Source organism: Gavialis gangeticus, unplaced genomic scaffold, assembly GCF_001723915.1.
Source record: "Gavialis gangeticus isolate Ggan-Ray unplaced genomic scaffold, GavGan_comp1, whole genome shotgun sequence".
Lineage (NCBI taxonomy): Eukaryota > Metazoa > Chordata > Crocodylia > Gavialidae > Gavialis > Gavialis gangeticus.
This window is the reverse complement of record NW_017729028.1, coordinates 29,342,212-29,359,153: the sequence shown is the minus strand read 5'-3', so window position 1 is coordinate 29,359,153 and position 16,942 is coordinate 29,342,212. Positions and strand designations below refer to the sequence as shown.

Sequence of the window (16,942 nt, the reverse complement as noted above, 5' to 3'; positions counted from 1 at the left end):
GCCCTCCTAAAATCTAGGGCCACCACCTGACTGCTTGCCTTCGCTACCTTACGCTGAATGGTGAATTCTAGCAGGCAGTGGTCACTGTCGCCCAGGGGGTCAAGCACCCGCAGCCCCCTCACCAGGTCATCTCCCGTGGCCAACACCAAGTCCAACAAGGCATCCCCCCTGGTGGATGGAGCAGAAATATCCATATCAAGAACATGAAGGGGTTATTCATAGATGTTAGGGGCTGGAAGGGACCTCACAAGATCATCGGGTCCAGCCCCCCTGCGCATGGGCAGGAAAGGCTACTAGGGTCAGATGACCCCAGCAAGGTGAGCGTCCAGGCGTTTTTTGAAGATATCCGGAGTAGATGATTGTACCACTTCTGGGGGGAGTCTATTCCACACCCTGGACACCATGTTATGTGTAAAGGCTCCAATTCACTGAATGCAGGGCTGTCACATTCATTTGGCCCCTTGGGCCAGGTCTGGACTGCAGGGCTTCTTACAGGATCCGGATGCACCTCCATTGCTAACATCCGTAAGTCAGCCCCAGATCAGTCTACCCTAGCAGGTTGCTAGTTCTGCAGCTTTGTCTTGGACTTCAGCTCAGAAAACGGGAAGGTCCTCTTGCTGTCTGGAAGAGCTAAAGGGTTAAGATCCCTCCATGGAGCTGAAGAGAAGGGCTGGAAACCAGCCTGACTCAGTCTTCCAGGGAAGTCGTTGTCTTCCAGTCTCCGCGTTGCGTTGCTTGTGTGCACAGGGCACGTTTGGCGACAGGCAGACTAATTTTGAAAATCAGATTTTGAGTCTTGGCAGTCCTAAGCCACAAGTGCTCTCTTACCTGCTTTAACAAGGCAAAGATGGCTGTGCTGGCCTTGGCAGCCCTGCTGCTCTCCGTGCGTTGGGTCGGCAGACTTGTTTTCATCCTTTTTTTACACAGCCAACATGGGTGCCAGAAACGGGAACTGGAGTCTCTTCTGGCTCATGCCTTAGAGTGATTCATGCAGTCGCAGTGGCGGGGCTAGTTTACGTGGGAGAGGGCAGCCTTTGATACCCGCATCTTTGTAACTATGGGGAAGGGGTGAGCCAGAAAGATCCAGCCCGACTCTCAGTCTGGGTCTTGGCAGCAACCTGCCTTTGGTCTTGTAAGTGGTGCTGGCTTGCGCTGGAGTCACCAGCAGGCAATACGCCCATGCTCAGTGCTGAAGAAGAAGCCCCTGCCTTCAATGCAGCGTGTTTTGCTCAGTGTTGCTTAGGCAGGTTGGCATCAGTGTATTCACTGGGCCTGGAGGAAAGCTGATCCTCAGCCCAGTGTTTTAGCTCCCGTTCGTAATTGTGGTTTAACCAGGCTTCAGTCACTAATGTGCGGGGAGAGTGTGTTCAGTCACTTTTTTTTACTGTCGATGGGACCCACGTCAACGGTAACATCTCTGCGGCATAACCTGGGCACTTGTGTAGTCAGTAGCAGTGTTCGCTGTCTGACTGGGCAGTGGTGGGATCTAGGAATGGCACCTTGCAAAAACAGAGAGCAAAAGCATGCTCTGATGGAAAGAGCATACAGACTCTTTCTCTGTTTGTAGTGGGAGACTACAAGCAAATGGGACGAGCTGACAGGGGAGCACATGATAGTCATGGGGTGAGTGGCATTGGTCACCATTCCCACAGCTCCTTCCACATTTGCTAGGACTCCCTATAGGGTCCTATGCTGTAACTCTCTATAGGGTCCTATGCTGTAACTGTCTCACATTAAGCAGCACCTCCACATCCAGCCAGGCCACTAGTTCTCTTACTGCTGCACACCTGGGCTGCCCAGGCGGTGGTGAGGGTTGGAGAACTGGGCACTGAGGGGACCCCACTTGCCAAGCCCAGCCTATTTACCCAGACTCAAGACCCGCATCCAGCACGTGGGCTCTGACAGGGGATACATGTCCTCTGGATGTGTGTAAGATCAGCCCTTCTGCAAGTGCAATAGCGGGGTCGGAGTCTGCTTTTGCAGGCAGTGCCACGAGGCTCAGCGCTCTACGTCCGTGCCTCGGCAGGCACCCGGGCCTTTGCTACAAGGCTGATCTCCGCTGGGTGTTCTCGAATCCCTCCAATTCCTGATTCATCTCCCTGCTGAGCTCTACAACACCACTTGAGGCTTTAGACATCTTAAAATAAACAGGCTCTTGATGAAGTATTTCAAGCGGGGTTACAGCTTGTTGTTGGTCTCTGGGTAAAGGTTGCTGTGGCAATCCTTGCCTTGGAGCCGGTGCTTGTACTCCAGATCCCTCAGGAGCGCTAACGGAGCTGGGTAAATGTTAGCCATGATGCGATGGTCCTGGCCGTGTCTTCTTCTTTTACCTGGAGCCACTGGGGCGCAGAGTTGGGCACATGTCACTAGGAACTGCACTCCCTTATGGGGGAAAATCATGCCTGTGCAGAAGGCTTCATCCTGCCTTCATCCTTTACTTACGGCATGAAAACCATCCAGATAAGAGAAGTGGCCTGAAAACACTGGGAAATGCGGGACAGAAAAGACCCGTATTAATATAGCATGAAAGAAAAGGGGGTCATCTCGGCATCCAAGAACAGCTTGCTTAGTCCTTTCATGTAAAGCCCGGCCCCGACTGGTGTTTATTATAAGTCTGCAGGGGTTTTGCCTGCTGAAACGCATCCTCACCCTGATTTGAGAGGAGGCTGGTGCTTTTTTGCTGGGGCAGAGTCTCTGAGCAGCGTAGCCAGGTAGCCATGCAAATCCCTGCTGTTGTGCTTCATCCATGGTGGAGGCACCAGAAGTAGCAGCCGGGAGGTGAGAAGTCACCTGAATGCACTGCTGGGCTCCCAAAGGGAGCAGATGATTAACTGCAGAACATTAAAGCAACTTGTGGACATAATAGGATGGGACAAACCTCATTTGAGGCCTTTCCCAGGAACAAAGGCCATTCACAGAATAAAGCTAGTTATTAACTCCTTAAACGTAGACTGCAGTCTGGGAGCATGGAGACACAGCTGCTGTCATTTCTGTACATGCTGTCTCAGCATAACTGTAGACAAGCGGGGTGACAGCAAACTGCTCACCATAGGATCTGATTGAGGCTGGCTGGCCGTAGCTTTATAGAAACATAGCCCAGCGGGGCTGGCAGGGCCCTCAAGCATTCCTCTTATCCATCCCCCAGCTCAAGACAGGACCATCCAGGTCCGAACCAGCCCAGTCTGACCTGCTTTTAAATCTGCCTTATGCTCCAGCTTCCACAGTGATGGGTCCCATTAGAGACCAGATTCGCTATTGTGTGCAAAGGTTTTTTATTGGTTATGTGTGGTATTAGCTGAGTTTTCCCTGCTGCATGATGTGTTAATTAGAGGATAATTGAGGTTCTCCTCCAGGTGCACATGGGGGCCCGCAGTTTTATGAGTCTTGCATTTTGCAGCCTCTCTGGCCCGCCTGTTGCAGAAGACTTCCTGAGTTCTTCTCTTCCTCTGGGGCAGGTGCTGGAAGGCGGACAGGTTTCTGCTCCTGCCTGGCTGTTTTGTCTTTGCCAGGCTCATCCTGGGCCATTTTCCTAGAGTGGAGCAGTGGCCTGCAAGGACCATGTGCAGGGCCTCTGTGTTTTCAGAGGCATGTGGAGGCCCCAAAGCCTGGGGCTTGGCTTTCTGCATGGCCAAACTCCACCATGCTTCAGAAAGCCAACCTGCGACCTGTGGGATAGCTCACCGATATGGAGACACTTTGCAGCAGGCTTGAAAATCAGTCTGGGAGGGGAAATGGGGGGATTCAGGGCTCTGGGTTCAGATCCCGGCTCTGGCCCAGACTCACTGTGTGCCCGTGGGTGGGTCTGGCCATCTCTGTGCTTCCTCCCTGTCTGTCAAGGCCAGTCTCTCTCCACTGTCTTTACACTGTGAGCTGTTCAGGGCAGAACCTATCCCTCACTGCTTTTATCCAGAGCGTGTTACAGTGCACTCAGCTGAGGTCAGTAGATGCAACCCTAATACAGGTAAGCTGTAACGCATGGATGCCAAGTGCACTACCCGCAGGCTGGGCCTGGCTTGCCCGATACGCCGCTACTGGTTACCCAGATTGTGCAGAATCGCGGTGTTCATTTCTAAGCAAGCACCTGGCCCTCATGGCCTCAGAGAGCATGTTCCACACGTGACCCACGCGTGACCGATGAGATCAGGGTCAAAGGAGTGAGCTCCTCTGCTCCTTGCTGATCTGACTGGAAGCTTGCCGTGGCAATCTGGTGTCAGAGCCTCAGCATCAGCGGATCCCTTGCGCACATGGCCCAGGGTGTGGGTGGGAAGGAAGCCCGTGGTGGGTGGGATCTAGATATTGATGCAGAGAAGGAAGCATGGGAGTCAGGAGTAAACAGCCATTTAGTTCAGTGGGGGTCGTCCTTCTTGGCAGGCATGCCACAAACGAGCCCCGTGCCCCCTCTGAGTGCCGATCTGATGATCCATGTTCCCTGCCTGATCTGCTGCTCTGCTTTCTGCTCCCCACCCAGTCTGCCGCTCCCCTTCCCAGTCTGTCGCATGCCACACACAAGGACTGCCCATGCAGGTTGGCCACCCCTGGCTTACGTCCTGCCTCCTGGCTCTCCTGTCACCTTGATCTCTGTGTGACTTCCACTGACATCAGCAGGGTCAAGGGCAGACATGATTTCTGTCCAAGCCCACGGTTTAACATGGACTCACCCTCTTTCTCCTGGTGACTTGGGCAGGCTGAGCAGGGACAACAGAGCATTGGCGTGGACAGAGCCTAGGGACTAGCATTTTAGCTTGGTGATAACAGAGGCACAAGCAGCACAGACTGGAACAAGCCCCACTTCCCATCTCGCCCTCCCTTGTTCCTACCCTGAAATCGCAGAGAGCCCGAAGCCTTGCTTTTCCCTGGATTCAACTGTGTGCGTTGGCCGTGGTGCTCCCGGTCAGATTGGCTGCAGTTGCTTAGCCTACATCTGGTCTTCATCTGGAGCTAACAGGATAAACATGTCTGCTTCTTGGGAACTGCTGGCACATTCAGCTTCTCCCCTTTGTGCTTTTCTGTAAGCGTGATGTGCCGTGGCTCGCTCCATCGCAGCAAATCCCGTTGACTCCAATTAGTCACGTCACTGGAACGTCTCTCATTACATATTAATCTTAATCCCAAAGCCTGTTGAGAGAGCTCCTCGGGGTTTTGATTTCTGCGGCTAAAGGGTTCCCTTTGCTTTCAGCTGCTTCCATTCCAGCTGTTCCAACCTTCCCCAAGCCTCTCCGCCTTTTTTGTTTCCCATTGCTTTTCCCAGCAAACGGGGGAGGTGTTTGCAAAAGCAAAACCTAGCGAAACCTCCCTGAAGCTCTGCCCTTGCTCCATGTCGTAGTGGTCTTGAATTGGGCTTGACTGGTCCCTAGGCTGTGCAGTAGGGCATGGGCGTAGGCAGATTTTACTCCCGGTGCCTTGCAGACGCAGCGTTGGGTTTGTACGCTACGCCACGGAGCAAATAGGTGTCCGGTGTTCAGAAAGTGCAGTGCAAAAGCAAAAGTAATGCTGTTCCCCTGTGGGAAATGCAGAGCAGATCCGTGCCCTCTAACATCTTCGCTTGCCTTGTCGTCCCTGCAGCCAGTGCATCACTTCCCAGCTAGACGAGCTGCTGTGCCCTCCCACGACGCCCGAGGGTCGAAACGACGAGAAAGCCCTCCTCGAGCAGCTTGTGTCCTTCCTGAGCGGCAAGGACGAGACGGAGCTGGCGGAGCTGGATCGAGCACTGGGGATTGACAAGCTGGTCCAGGTAGCTCCGCTGGGGCCTGGTGGGGGATTGTGTCCCTGGCTGGAGGCTGAGGCCTGGAAGTGGGTTCCAAGGCGGGTTTCCAACATCTGGTGCTTGTGGGCCAGATGTGGCTGTCAGGAAAAGACCTCCTGAGGTTCAGAGATTGCTTAATACCATGGTGCTCTCCAGGGGTGCTGCCAGCAGGTTGGAAGCCCATGATAGAGATAGCAAGCTCCCTGCTTTGAAAACGTGATCTCCCCTGGGAAGCATTGGCCATTCAGAGGCACCTGAGCTCCTGCGTCCTTGGCTGCTAGCGTTGCAGTGAGCGGGGAAACGCTGGCAGGCTCTCGTGCTGCCTCACCTTGCTTTGGGACAAGAGCGCTGAGGGGAGCTCCAGCTGGCACCTCGCGAGCGCAGATTCATGAGTCTCGGTTATGCTACAGATTGCAGGGCCAGCAGCTACCTTTCCTGCCAAGACTGGCTCCCGTCACAGCAGTCCTCCCATCTCTGTTTTCAACTACAGGCCAGTGATTTGATTCTGGCACTGGCTTTTTATTGAGAGAGTGAAGTGGCCCCGATCCTGCCCTGAGACCAGCGTGGACCGAGCGGTTTGATGTCAGCCCCCACGGGCTCCCACCTGAAAGCAGGGATCCACCCCTGTGTGCCCAAAGGCAGGATCAGGGCCTGCAAGAACATGTCAGGCTGTCACAAATAGTGAGGAAGAGCCCGGCATGACAAATGTCTGATTTGGAGGAAAGATAGAAGGAGCAGAGACAGAGAAGGAGTGAAGTAGTTTGCTTGGGACGGTCTTGCAGCTGTTTATTTTTCCAGTCCCCACAGGCTTGAACTGTAATCCTTCCCTGAAGCACTCTCAAAAGAGGGCTAAAATGGGGTGAGCTCCTTCCGATCTGCGGGCAGGTCCAGGATCCCGATGGCAAGGGATGCAGTGTCCCTGAGGCATGCAAAATGGAGCTCCTGGGGCAACCCGACAGGGCGGCTCACATCCCTCTTTACTGGCCCATTAAGAGGCTTGAGCCTCAATTGTGAAACAAGCCCGCGTAGGCGATGAGTGATGTGGGGTGACCCATCTGAGACACCTCCTGGGAGGCTGGACTTCCCGAGGGTGTAAAGCTCTTGCCTTGTGAATGCTGTTGTCCTTTTGAGGCATCCCAAATTGCTAGCTGCTTTGGGGCATTTAGGCGGTTCGCAGCCTCCGTGGCCCTTTCTGTCACTGACCCCTCTGCTGAACCGGGCGCTGTGGACCACTTTCCGCCAGGGCCCCCCTGACTCATTCAGCTTGGGTACTGAACAACCGCCACTCGCTCCGCGTCCTTGGGCGAGGGCGCGAGCCTCTCGATCTTCTGTCCGAGACGTCGGATTTGGATGCACCAGAGCGCAGGGCCTGCCCCAGGTGAGGATGTCAGTCATCCTCCTCCCGGTCCCTTCAGGCAGGAGCTTCATGCTTGGAATCGAAGCCCAGTGTCTCTCCTGTCCAAGAGTCATTAATGTTAGTCTTGGGCTTTTCCCCTGGCTCCGGAGGATGCTTTTCTGCAGCTTGTCATGCTGTGAAATACTTACTGGAAATAAGTGTTTATGGGGGCAGGATTCAGGTAGCTCATCTCCTCTTGGGAGGTCGGTGCAGGACTTATCTGCTCTCATCTCCAGTTTCCAGCCCGAGCTTGTTCCAGCTGCTTCATCCCATTTCTATCCTTTTGTTTCATTAGCTCTTGCCCCTCCTGAGTGTCTACACTGAGCTCGTCTACGCTCTGGATTTTGCCGCTGCCTCTGAGGGAAAGGTTTTTTTAGTGTTAGTTAACCTGGGGAACTCTCTGCCACAGGATATTATCTTTTCCTTCAGCTGTCCTAAAGCTAAAGCCGGATTGTGTGGATGGTTCACATCACCATTCACACCTATAACCCCCACCCAAGTAGTACTGTTTGCCATACTTTTGGTCCCAAACCTATCCTGCGGAGAGCCCACCACAGCTCAGAGGAGGAAAGTACGGCACTTCTTCCAGCCTGAAATCACTGCAGACCAGTTTGGTCACCCAGTATGATGGCCTGACAGGTATTGCTCCAGCCACTGGTAGCTCTTCAGACCATTGTGGTAGCTGGGGTTTGCCGGGGAACAGGGGAGCCCTGTTGCAACCCCCTCTGGCCACCCCTGCTTGCAAGTTGTAGGAGGGGTGACGGAGGAGACGCTTGAGGTGACTGGGGCAGCGCATCCAACCCGGGTGTCTCCAGAGAACAACGGACACTCGTCTGTCTCCCTCTCAGCCCCGGTGATCTCCTGCCAGCAGTGGAAGCTGGGTGGGCTGGAGAATCGGGCCCCTTCTGCACGAGCCAAACCCTTCTCAACTTCTGGCCGTAGTTCACATCCAGGCAAAAAGTCCTTGCCCTTCTTCAAAGGGTTTTGGTTTTTATTAAGTCCTGGGTCTCCAAGGAGCAAGAGGTGAGCCGTCCTCCCGGCAGGTGCTTCCTGGACTGGTCCCTGCGACGAGGCTCGAGCGGTCCGGGACGGGGCCCGGCGTCTCCGGGTTCTGCACCAAGGGCAGCACTCGGGTTAATCAGCGGTTGTGGAAGTAAGAGCAGGCCACACGGGCCAGGGCCTGAGGAGCCAGGGACACGGGTGGCAGTGGCTTTGACCTGGGGCTGGTGCTCTTGAGAGCCAGAGCCAACCCCGTGCATCTGAAACGCAGGCGGGGGCTTCGCTGCTGACTCCTCTCCCCTTTTCTCGACAGGGAGGGGGGCTGGAAGCACTGACGGAGAGATTCCAGCCCCAGCAAGTGACACCGCCTCTCCTCATGGATCAAAAGCCCGGCATGTATCCCCAGCCTTACTCCTCCGCTCCCACCGCCAACCTCCCCGGCCCCTTCCAGGGCATGGTCCGGCAGAAACCTTCCTTTGGGCCGATGCCCGTCCAGGTACCTCCGCCCCGAGGGGCTTTCCCCACCAACATGGGCATGCAGCCACGGCAAACCCTCAACAGGCCCCCGACAGCTCCCAACCAACTGAGACTCCAGCTGCAGCAGCGACTGCAGGGGCAGCAACAGGTGAATGAATGTTTGCTCTGGTTTTATGGGGAATCCCATTAGATCGGGCTGGGGGAAATCCCGTGTGCAGCTTAGGGACCCCCCAGGCTGGTAGCAGAGCTCATCACCCTGTCCCGTGCTCATCGGTTCCACTGCCCAGGAGTCGCCTCTGGGCACTTTCAATGTCCGCGGGTCTCGCAGCCCCTCCAGCTGTTGAAACCTTCCTCAACTCTGTTCCCAGAGTGCTAAGCCCCTACAGCTGTGAGCAGGCTGTGCACCCTCCCCTGCCTACATATTGCCAAAGCCCTTCCACCCATTCCCAGTAAGTGCCTGAGCTATTAAGAGCAGCACGAGCACTAGGCATCCCTTTCAGCAAGTAGTCAGCTTCCTTGGGGATGTAGCAAAGGTAGAAGGAGAATTGTTACTGGGAGTCGATGGCTTGTGGAGGGACCAAATACGTGCAGCAGCACCAGAGAGAGCCAGCACTGAGTGGTAAGGCGTCTCTGATTTCTCCTCCTCTGCAGTTGATACACCAGAACCGGCAGGCCATCCTGAACCAGTTTGCAGCCAGTTCCCCGGTCGGCATCAACATGAGGGCAGGCATGCAGCAGCAGATCACGCCACAGGTAATGCATCTGTCGAGAGGGAACAAATATCACTGTAGGAGCCAACACCACTGACCTGAGAGCAGCCGTGAGCTCTGGCCATTCCCAGGGCTGATGGCAGAAAGAAGTGCTACCCACATGAATCGGGGGGAGGATATGTGCCTAGATCACTCTTCCACGTAGCTAGCTGTTTTTTCAGCCTAGGAAGAGTATCTCCACCTGGAGGGGATAGACATTCTGGTTACTTAGAGATGAATTGTGCTGGGCTTCGTTGAAGAGGGGCCCTGAATTAACGAGCGAAGTTCTTTTCAGAGTGTAATTTATAGTGAATCCTTTTTTTAATGATCCTTGTAAGCCCCAGGTCCACAAGTTCCATTTTGCTTCCAATAAAGAGTGATAAAATACCTGCTCAGCGCTTGGGTAGAGGTTGAAAGGTGCAGACAGTTTCCATTGGAAGCCTCTGATTTTAGCTGCCAGTGCATGAATCAGACTTTCACAGCATGGGCTGACATTTTCTAAGGTGATTAACTTGGGGCAAATCTGGGTTTGGATATTTGGGAAACAAAATCTGTTACTGAAAGAAAGAGTCTTGGGCTATATCGTGTCTGATCTACAGTCAGAAAGTTGGGTCTGAGATTCCAAAATTGGCCTTTGCTGACAAAAAGCGCCTTGGCACGCGCCCGAAGAAACAGAGTTTGATGTGAATGAGCGAGTGGTCTGTTAAAGTCGCCTGTTTTGCAACCTAGGCATGGGTGTCCCAGCAGGCCAGGAGCTGTGCGGACACAGAGCCAGGTTTAGTCTATGGTGCACTTCAACCAACACAGCTCCTAGGGCTGCCACCAAAACTTTGGGGGTCGCTACCCCTCTGTGGTAGCAGCTCCCTCCACGCTGCTGCATGAGTGAGGCCTCTGCCACCACCCAGCGGTGGGCAGACATGGGGCGTAGACACTCCTGCGCCTTCTGGCAGTGATGGCAGCTGTCTGGGCGAGGACACAGCGCTCCTGCTCCAGAGAGCTTCCAAGGTAAAAAGAACAGGAGCAGGGCATAGAAAGGGGAGGCGATTTGACCAGGCCCACACAGCAGGTCAGTGGCAGAGGTTGGGTGTTAAGAGCAGGTCCCTGGGTACCCAGACCTGTGCAGCATTGAGCTCAGCAGCATGGCCTAGCACTCGCCCTGGAGAACAGATGGAGCGGATGACCTGGGTCTGCTCAGGCGCGTTGGTGCCGGTCAGGTGGGCAGTGCGTAGCTGGCATGATACAGGCAAGTCAAGCCGGCTCCTGCCCTGCGGAGCTGAAAAATGGGCAACATGAAGTCCACGGCACAGGGAGGGCAGGACATAAGGTAAAAACCCTGGTGATGGAGCAGTCTGCATTTGTCAGACCCAGCGAGCAGACACTGGCCTCTCTTGGCCAGCTCCAAAGCTTGCTGCCAGCAAGGCTTCTCTGAGCAGACCTACTGCATGGGCACAGCCTGAGAGAGCACCGCCTCCACCATCCCCACCTCTCACACCTCCCATGGGGCTTTAAAATGCCCCTCAGGATGGAGGGCAAGACAGAGGGGCCAAGCCGGCACGGAGGGAAGAAGTGGGTGGAGGCAGGCTGAGCTGTGCACAAGGCCCAGGGTGGGGAAGTGCTTGTGGGGATGATCCAGCACCAACCGCGTGGGACCATGAGGATGAGCCAGGGGGCTGGCGGGAGCGGAAAAGAGCCGGAGCCTGCAGCAGACGGGCACTTTGGGACAGGCCTTTCCCTCGCTCAGAGCTACATGGAGCAATGAGCCTGGAGTTTCTGCCAGCAGCCGCCGGGAGCCCCAGGCCAAGGTCTCCTGCCTGTAGCTGTGGTGGGAACATGTCTTTTCCATCCCGTCTCTCAGGGGGTCTTTGAGGTATTCTCGTTCGGGACTCGTGCATGGAGGCAGAGCCGTGATGCTTCCTGTCTGCCCAGCCTCTGACAGCTCCAGTTTGGCGGAGCAATGGAGTGTCCCCAATGGCTCCTGGGGGGTTTAGCGTTTCCCTTGCCAAGCAATGATGGATACCCCTGGCTTGGACCCAGGGCAGAGTTCTCCCAGCTGTAACATCCTCCTTCCTATTGCAGCCACCTCTGAATGCCCAGATGCTGGCCCAGCGCCAGCGAGAGCTGTACAGCCAGCAGCACCGGCAGAGGCAGCTCATGCAGCAACGCGCCCTCCTGATGAGACAGCAGAGCTTTGGGAACAACCTCCCGCCCTCGGCCGGCCTCCCGGTGCAGATTGGGGCTGCCCGCCTCCCCCAAGCACCCCCACAGCAGTTCCCCTACCCCCCGAACTACGGTACGAGCCCTGGGAACCCACCCACCTCCACCAGCCCCTTCTCACAGCTGGCGTCAAACCCTGAGGTGGCGCTGGCCAATCGCAACAACATGGTGAACCGGAGCATGATGGGCAGCGTCGGGGGGCAGTTCGGCGCTGGGATGACCCCACAGATACAGCAGAACCTCTTCCAGTATTCGGGATCGGGTACGTCCACAGACCTGAGCACGGGCAGCACCCTAAAAGCCAAGGAGGTGCGGGGCACTGGGTAGATGGTGCAAAAGCTGCTCCTAATGGCTTGCAAGGGCACCGGGTGAAGCACTAGGGAGAGACTCAGGCAAACATTTGTATAGGGCTTCTCCTGTGCTAGTCTCCAAGAGCCTCAGGAAGGTGGGTGTGGGGGTCATTGCCACGCATGGGGAAACTGAGGCATGGAGCAGGGACCCAAGCTGAGGGGTCCCAGCAGTATCAAGCCAGCCCAGCGCTCTGCCCCCCGCCCTCACATTTCCTTTGGGCTGCTCAGGTGAGATCTCCACGTGGCTCCTGTCTTCCAGAGGGACCCTTTGTACAGGCAGATTGCTCCAGAAGGTGATGCCGTACGGGGAAATAACCCCATCCTGCCAGAGAACAGACGTGCAGACCGATGCTTTGCTATAGCTTTCCTTAGCTGCAGGCACTAGAGCACGGCCAGACCCCCGCGGCTGCTCCAAGGAGGTGTCTGACCGTGGCCATAGCTGGTCAAGTGGGGATGCCAGTGGGGTACAAACGCACCCTGTTCAAATGGCACCTGCTCGGGGCAGCCTGGCATGTTGGCAGTGCCTGGGGGGTCTGAGAGGCACGGAATAGCAGACATGGACCCCCATCCCCGTGGCTCCCGCTGGGGGATTTGTGGTGCAGTGGCCTACAGCGAAGCTGTCTGTTTTGCTCCACAGGCATGGGCCAGCAGAACGAGCCCGGCTTTGCCCCCGCGCTCAGCCCCAGCAGCCCGCTGATGTCGCCGCAGATCCCTCCTTCCCAGAGCCCCATGCTGCAGGCGGCCCCGCCGACCCCCGGGTACCAGTCCCCGGACATGAAGACCTGGCAGCAAGGAACAATGGGGAATAACAAGTAAGTGGCACTGAGGGGCAGTGATGCAGGGGCAGGGAGAGGGATAACACTGCAGCGCCTTCCCCTCCGGCTGGGATCTGCGCCTCTCAGCCCAGCCAGTCAGGAGGCAGGGGGAGCCAGTAGGTATGGATATGGACACCCTGCCCCATTGGTGGGGTCACACCTGGGACTAGGGTTCAAAGCCGCGTGCGTTTGCCACCTGAGCCACAGTGGTCCTCCTCTAGCTGGAAGTAGGTAGCAAGATGTCGGACGCACGCTGGAGGGAGGGTGCCCTCTCGGCCCATAACTGCAGATCCTGTTGGTAACGTGCTGTGTTGCTTCCTAGACGTCCCACCAGGCAGGAGCTCCATTTCCCTGGTAAAAAATAACCTTCGCCTTACAAGACTGGTAGCTCTCCCCTTCTGAGAGGACCAGGGTGGGCTGGGACGGGGGAGCATGGAGCAGGAGGGGAAAGAGAGCAGACCCTGGGCATCCTCCAGGTACTTGGCATGGGCTCTGGCGGCAGAAGCTGCATGAGTAGGTGGTGCTAAATTGGCCTTGCTAAGTGGACATGTGTGTCTGACAGCACGTGAAGCAGGGCTTGTGCTTTAATTAACATCAGTGCCTTACTGAAGCCTCAGGAGAGCAGTAGCTTTACCAGCCAACCCCAAACTGGACCCTGCTGCCTTCCTCTCTGTCCTGGGCGACCTGCACAGCTCAGGCCATGTTCCTCCATCAGGCCCTGCGGCCGTCTCTGCTGCTTTACTTAAATCAATCTGGGGCAAAACTGTGTATCATAAGAAATCACCAGAATCCTGCTCCTTCCAGATATTGGGGTATGAAAGCCTACTGGTGCATGAGTGGGCTCTGCCCCTTTGTCACCTACAGGCTGTCCTTTAGGTGCCCTGGTACGAAGTCATTCAGCTGAAGGTGCGAAAAGATACCTGCTTTATTCAGCACAGTATCGTTCAGCCCACTCTGCATGGGGAGGCTGTCCCAGTCTCTGGAACGTGCACAGGGAGGGATCGAGCTATCCAGAGAAGAAGACAAATAGGCCTAAAGATGTGACTGTGCACGATGTCGTGTCACACAGACCAGGGCCTTGCTTCGTTTCTGAGCTAAACTGTCCTGTTGCAGGTTTTGAAGACCCGGGTAGACAAAGCCCTGGCTGGGATGATGTAGTTGGGGCTGGTCTCACTTGGAGCAGGGGGTTGGACTAGATGCGACCTCCTGCGGTCCCTGCAACCCTAATTTTCTGTGATACTCTGACCAGGACTCATTTGATAAGGCCTTTCCTTGCTAGCACTGTTTGTACCCTGCTCTCATCATGCTGGACATATGCCTGATGGCACAGACACCCGAAGCAGAAGTCCCACACATTGCCCTACTTGCTGTGGGCTGGATTCTGGCTTGTAAAGCATTTGTCCCCGTTTCCAGGAGAGTTATTTTGATCTCTGGCACTGTCCAAGCTCTTCCCCGCTCGGCTGTTCTGCCGTGTCTTGGTTGCAGGCCATGTTTCTCATTCCTAGGGTTCCTTCAAGGAAGGCACGCTCTGTTTCTCATTGAGCAGATCTCCACATTTCTTGGGTTTCATTAAATCCACTGCTGGCTAAGAGTGCTGCATATTTTTTTCATCCAGCCTAGTGTTGTCACCAAGCACTGAGAACGGGCACGGTGTGGCATCAGAGTTGTTAGCCGGGGAGAGGATCAGATCTTTGAGCAGGACCTTTGGTTCTCGGTGGCGTGGCTCATGCTAGCTGTTCAGGGGCTGGTGGTCGCGGCATGGACAGGAACAGCCAGGATACGCACCAGCTCAGCTCTCCCTGTGCTGAGCCACGTTGCACGGCCCTCGGCTCCGCTCACCTGTATGCTGGCCAGTTGCTGCCCTGGCCCCAAGAGGAAGGACCTTTGTCTGCGTGGTCAGACCCCCAGGAAACGACTATGCCACAGGCCGTTTATCTCGGTTTGCGCGGATGAGAAGACACTATGTTAGAGCCCAGAGGAGGCACACGGCTGTGTTGCACACCCATGTGCAAACCTGGGGCTTCCCTTTCTCTGTCCTATTTTCCTGCCATGGTTCAGATCCTCCAGCCTGCCCCAGAGCAGTGCCCAGCCTGTTTGCCTGGTCCCAGTCCTGATGCTAGAGTAGCACAGGCTCCACCCTGCAGACAGCAAGGGCCAGAGGAAGCACAGACAGCCAGGGCCGACTGACACCTGCACCCTGATAGAAAAGAGCAATGGGCCCGTGTCATAAAAGCTGGGAAGTGGCCAGGGCAAGGGGAGAAGATCTCCCTCCACAGCCTTCATGTATCTCCTCCTTTTTCTGTCTCCCAGGTAGGGATCGCCCTGAGACTTTGGCCCCTGCCTGACATTACATATATCACGCAATTCACTGGTCAGTCTCGCAATAAATTTAAACCAGCCACATGTGCAAAGTAATTATCGCACCATAAAAATGGCCGTCCAGCTATCAAAAGAGCCGACCAGCTACATAGTCAGTGCCTGAAAATGTGCAACAACTTTATAGCTGGTTTCTATGCAGCTTTCATTTGGTTAGTAGATGAGAAGGGCAAAGCCAATGGGCTGGATGCCACCTGCAGAGAGTAGAGAGGGCTTTGTGTCTTGAAGGACTCGCCCCCGAACAGCTGCCCATTCAATGCCATTCTCGGCCGTGGCGTGACCCAGCCCCTGGGCTCCTTGCCGCTGAAAGCAGTGGCTCAGACAAGTTTTTGGGGTAATGGGTTGCAGTGCTGCATGCCGGAGGGCGGCTGCATCAGCCAGGGAAGATTGCACCAGCAACAAGTCGCTTCGTGTCCCTTCCCTCATGGCTGGGATGAGCAGAGCGGCTCAGGAACAGGCTCCCCAGCACCTGAGCCCTGGCTCCTGAAGGCAGGTTCCCTGTCCTGGGTGCCCAGCCTGCCTGGGGAGACCCATTTCCCAGGGTGTCTGTTCTTCGAGGGCCTGGACGGCTGTAACAGGATGAGCCTTTTCATTCCCCTTGGGTCTGTTGCATGCCCCTCTCCCACTCCAGAGTTCACCAGAATTAAAGCTCAGACCAGATACACCCAGGCAGAGAGGAGAGGGGGATTATGACCCAGGCCACCCCTGTTTTGGCTTGTGATGTTGCAGTCTGGGTCACCACAGAACAGAAATTATTCATTCCCCCCCACCCGCAAAATGGAAAGCAAAAGCCAACCTGCTGTGGATTGAACAAGCGCTTTGTCAGAGCCACAGCACAATGCTCGCTTTGTCGTCAGGCGATTGCCCAAGTCTCTAAAGGGAAACTGTAAATTTAGAAAGAAAACACCGTTTCCAACAGGGCAGGGTGTTTGGCTTTAAAATGGTCAAAACAGAGCATTTGGCCTTTCCCACAATTGTTTCTCAGTGTTTTTGGCTGAATCTGCTGAATTTCATAGTTTCATAGTTTCTAGGGTCAGAAGGGACCTGAGCAGATCATCTAGTCCGACCTCAGTTTGATCCGACTTCGACCTGAGTTCACAAGTAGCTTTAGCTGACACCAATGGGCGTATTTCAGGGAATAAAGCGGTCACTGAAAAGAGCTCCCTGAGCCCTAGACATAGTCTGGGCCTGTGGCAGCAGGAAGACCGCCGCTGTTGCGCTGCGCCTGGTTCAGGTGTCGTTACTCGACAAAGGATGTGGAAACAGTGGAGGAGGGTCGGAGGAGACACGGGAACGGGTCAGGACCTGGGGGACCAGCCGAGGAGTTGGAGAGCAGCCGGAGCTCAGTCTCTTCAGCTGGTTGAAGAAACAGGTGAGAGGCAGCCTGACCGCAGTCGACAAGTACTTCCTTGGAAAGAAAGAAGGGCCTGGGACGCTAGCAGGATCGTCAGAAGAACCTCATGGTGGACGCCTGACCACCTCCAGTCGCTTGGGCCACACGTGCTGGTCTTGAGGCTGGACCAGAGTCTCTCAGGGGATATAACAATCTCTAAGCTGCTGCCATGGTGGATGACGATGCTTCGAGCTTTTATTTTGTCTCCGAGGCTCTTTGCTGTTGTGCTGCCCAGCACCAAGGTCTGTGGACTTTTGGCCAAAGCAGGGCATCCAGTCGGACCGTCTTTTCTCTGCTTCCCTCGCAAGAGTGGGGCTGCCTCTTAGACCGCCCCGCCGCGTTTCACATCCCAGCCAGGGAGCCCTCTGCTCAGGAAGGGCAGACGGTCTCCGTTCAAAGCACAGGTGACACAGGCAGGTTTTCTGGCTTA

The 16,942-nt window shown here is 55.5% G+C and overlaps 1 protein-coding gene across 9 annotated transcripts in view; it reads left to right on the top strand.

Annotated features, from left to right (window-relative positions):
• NCOA1 (nuclear receptor coactivator 1) overlaps positions 1-16,942 on the top strand; it is a 65,586-nt gene that overhangs the window by 38,962 nt on the left and 9,682 nt on the right. For all 9 annotated transcript variants that reach the window (XR_002098163.1, XM_019520876.1, XM_019520875.1 and 6 more), the window contains 5 exons: positions 5,563-5,731; positions 8,452-8,763; positions 9,267-9,368; positions 11,441-11,840; positions 12,566-12,740. Coding sequence is in view for 8 of the 9 variants with exons in the window: in XM_019520876.1 (XP_019376421.1) it covers positions 5,563-5,731; positions 8,452-8,763; positions 9,267-9,368; positions 11,441-11,840; positions 12,566-12,740 (1,158 nt within the window). In the remaining variant the exon portion in view is untranslated. The remainder of the gene's footprint in view (positions 1-5,562; positions 5,732-8,451; positions 8,764-9,266; positions 9,369-11,440; positions 11,841-12,565; positions 12,741-16,942) is intronic.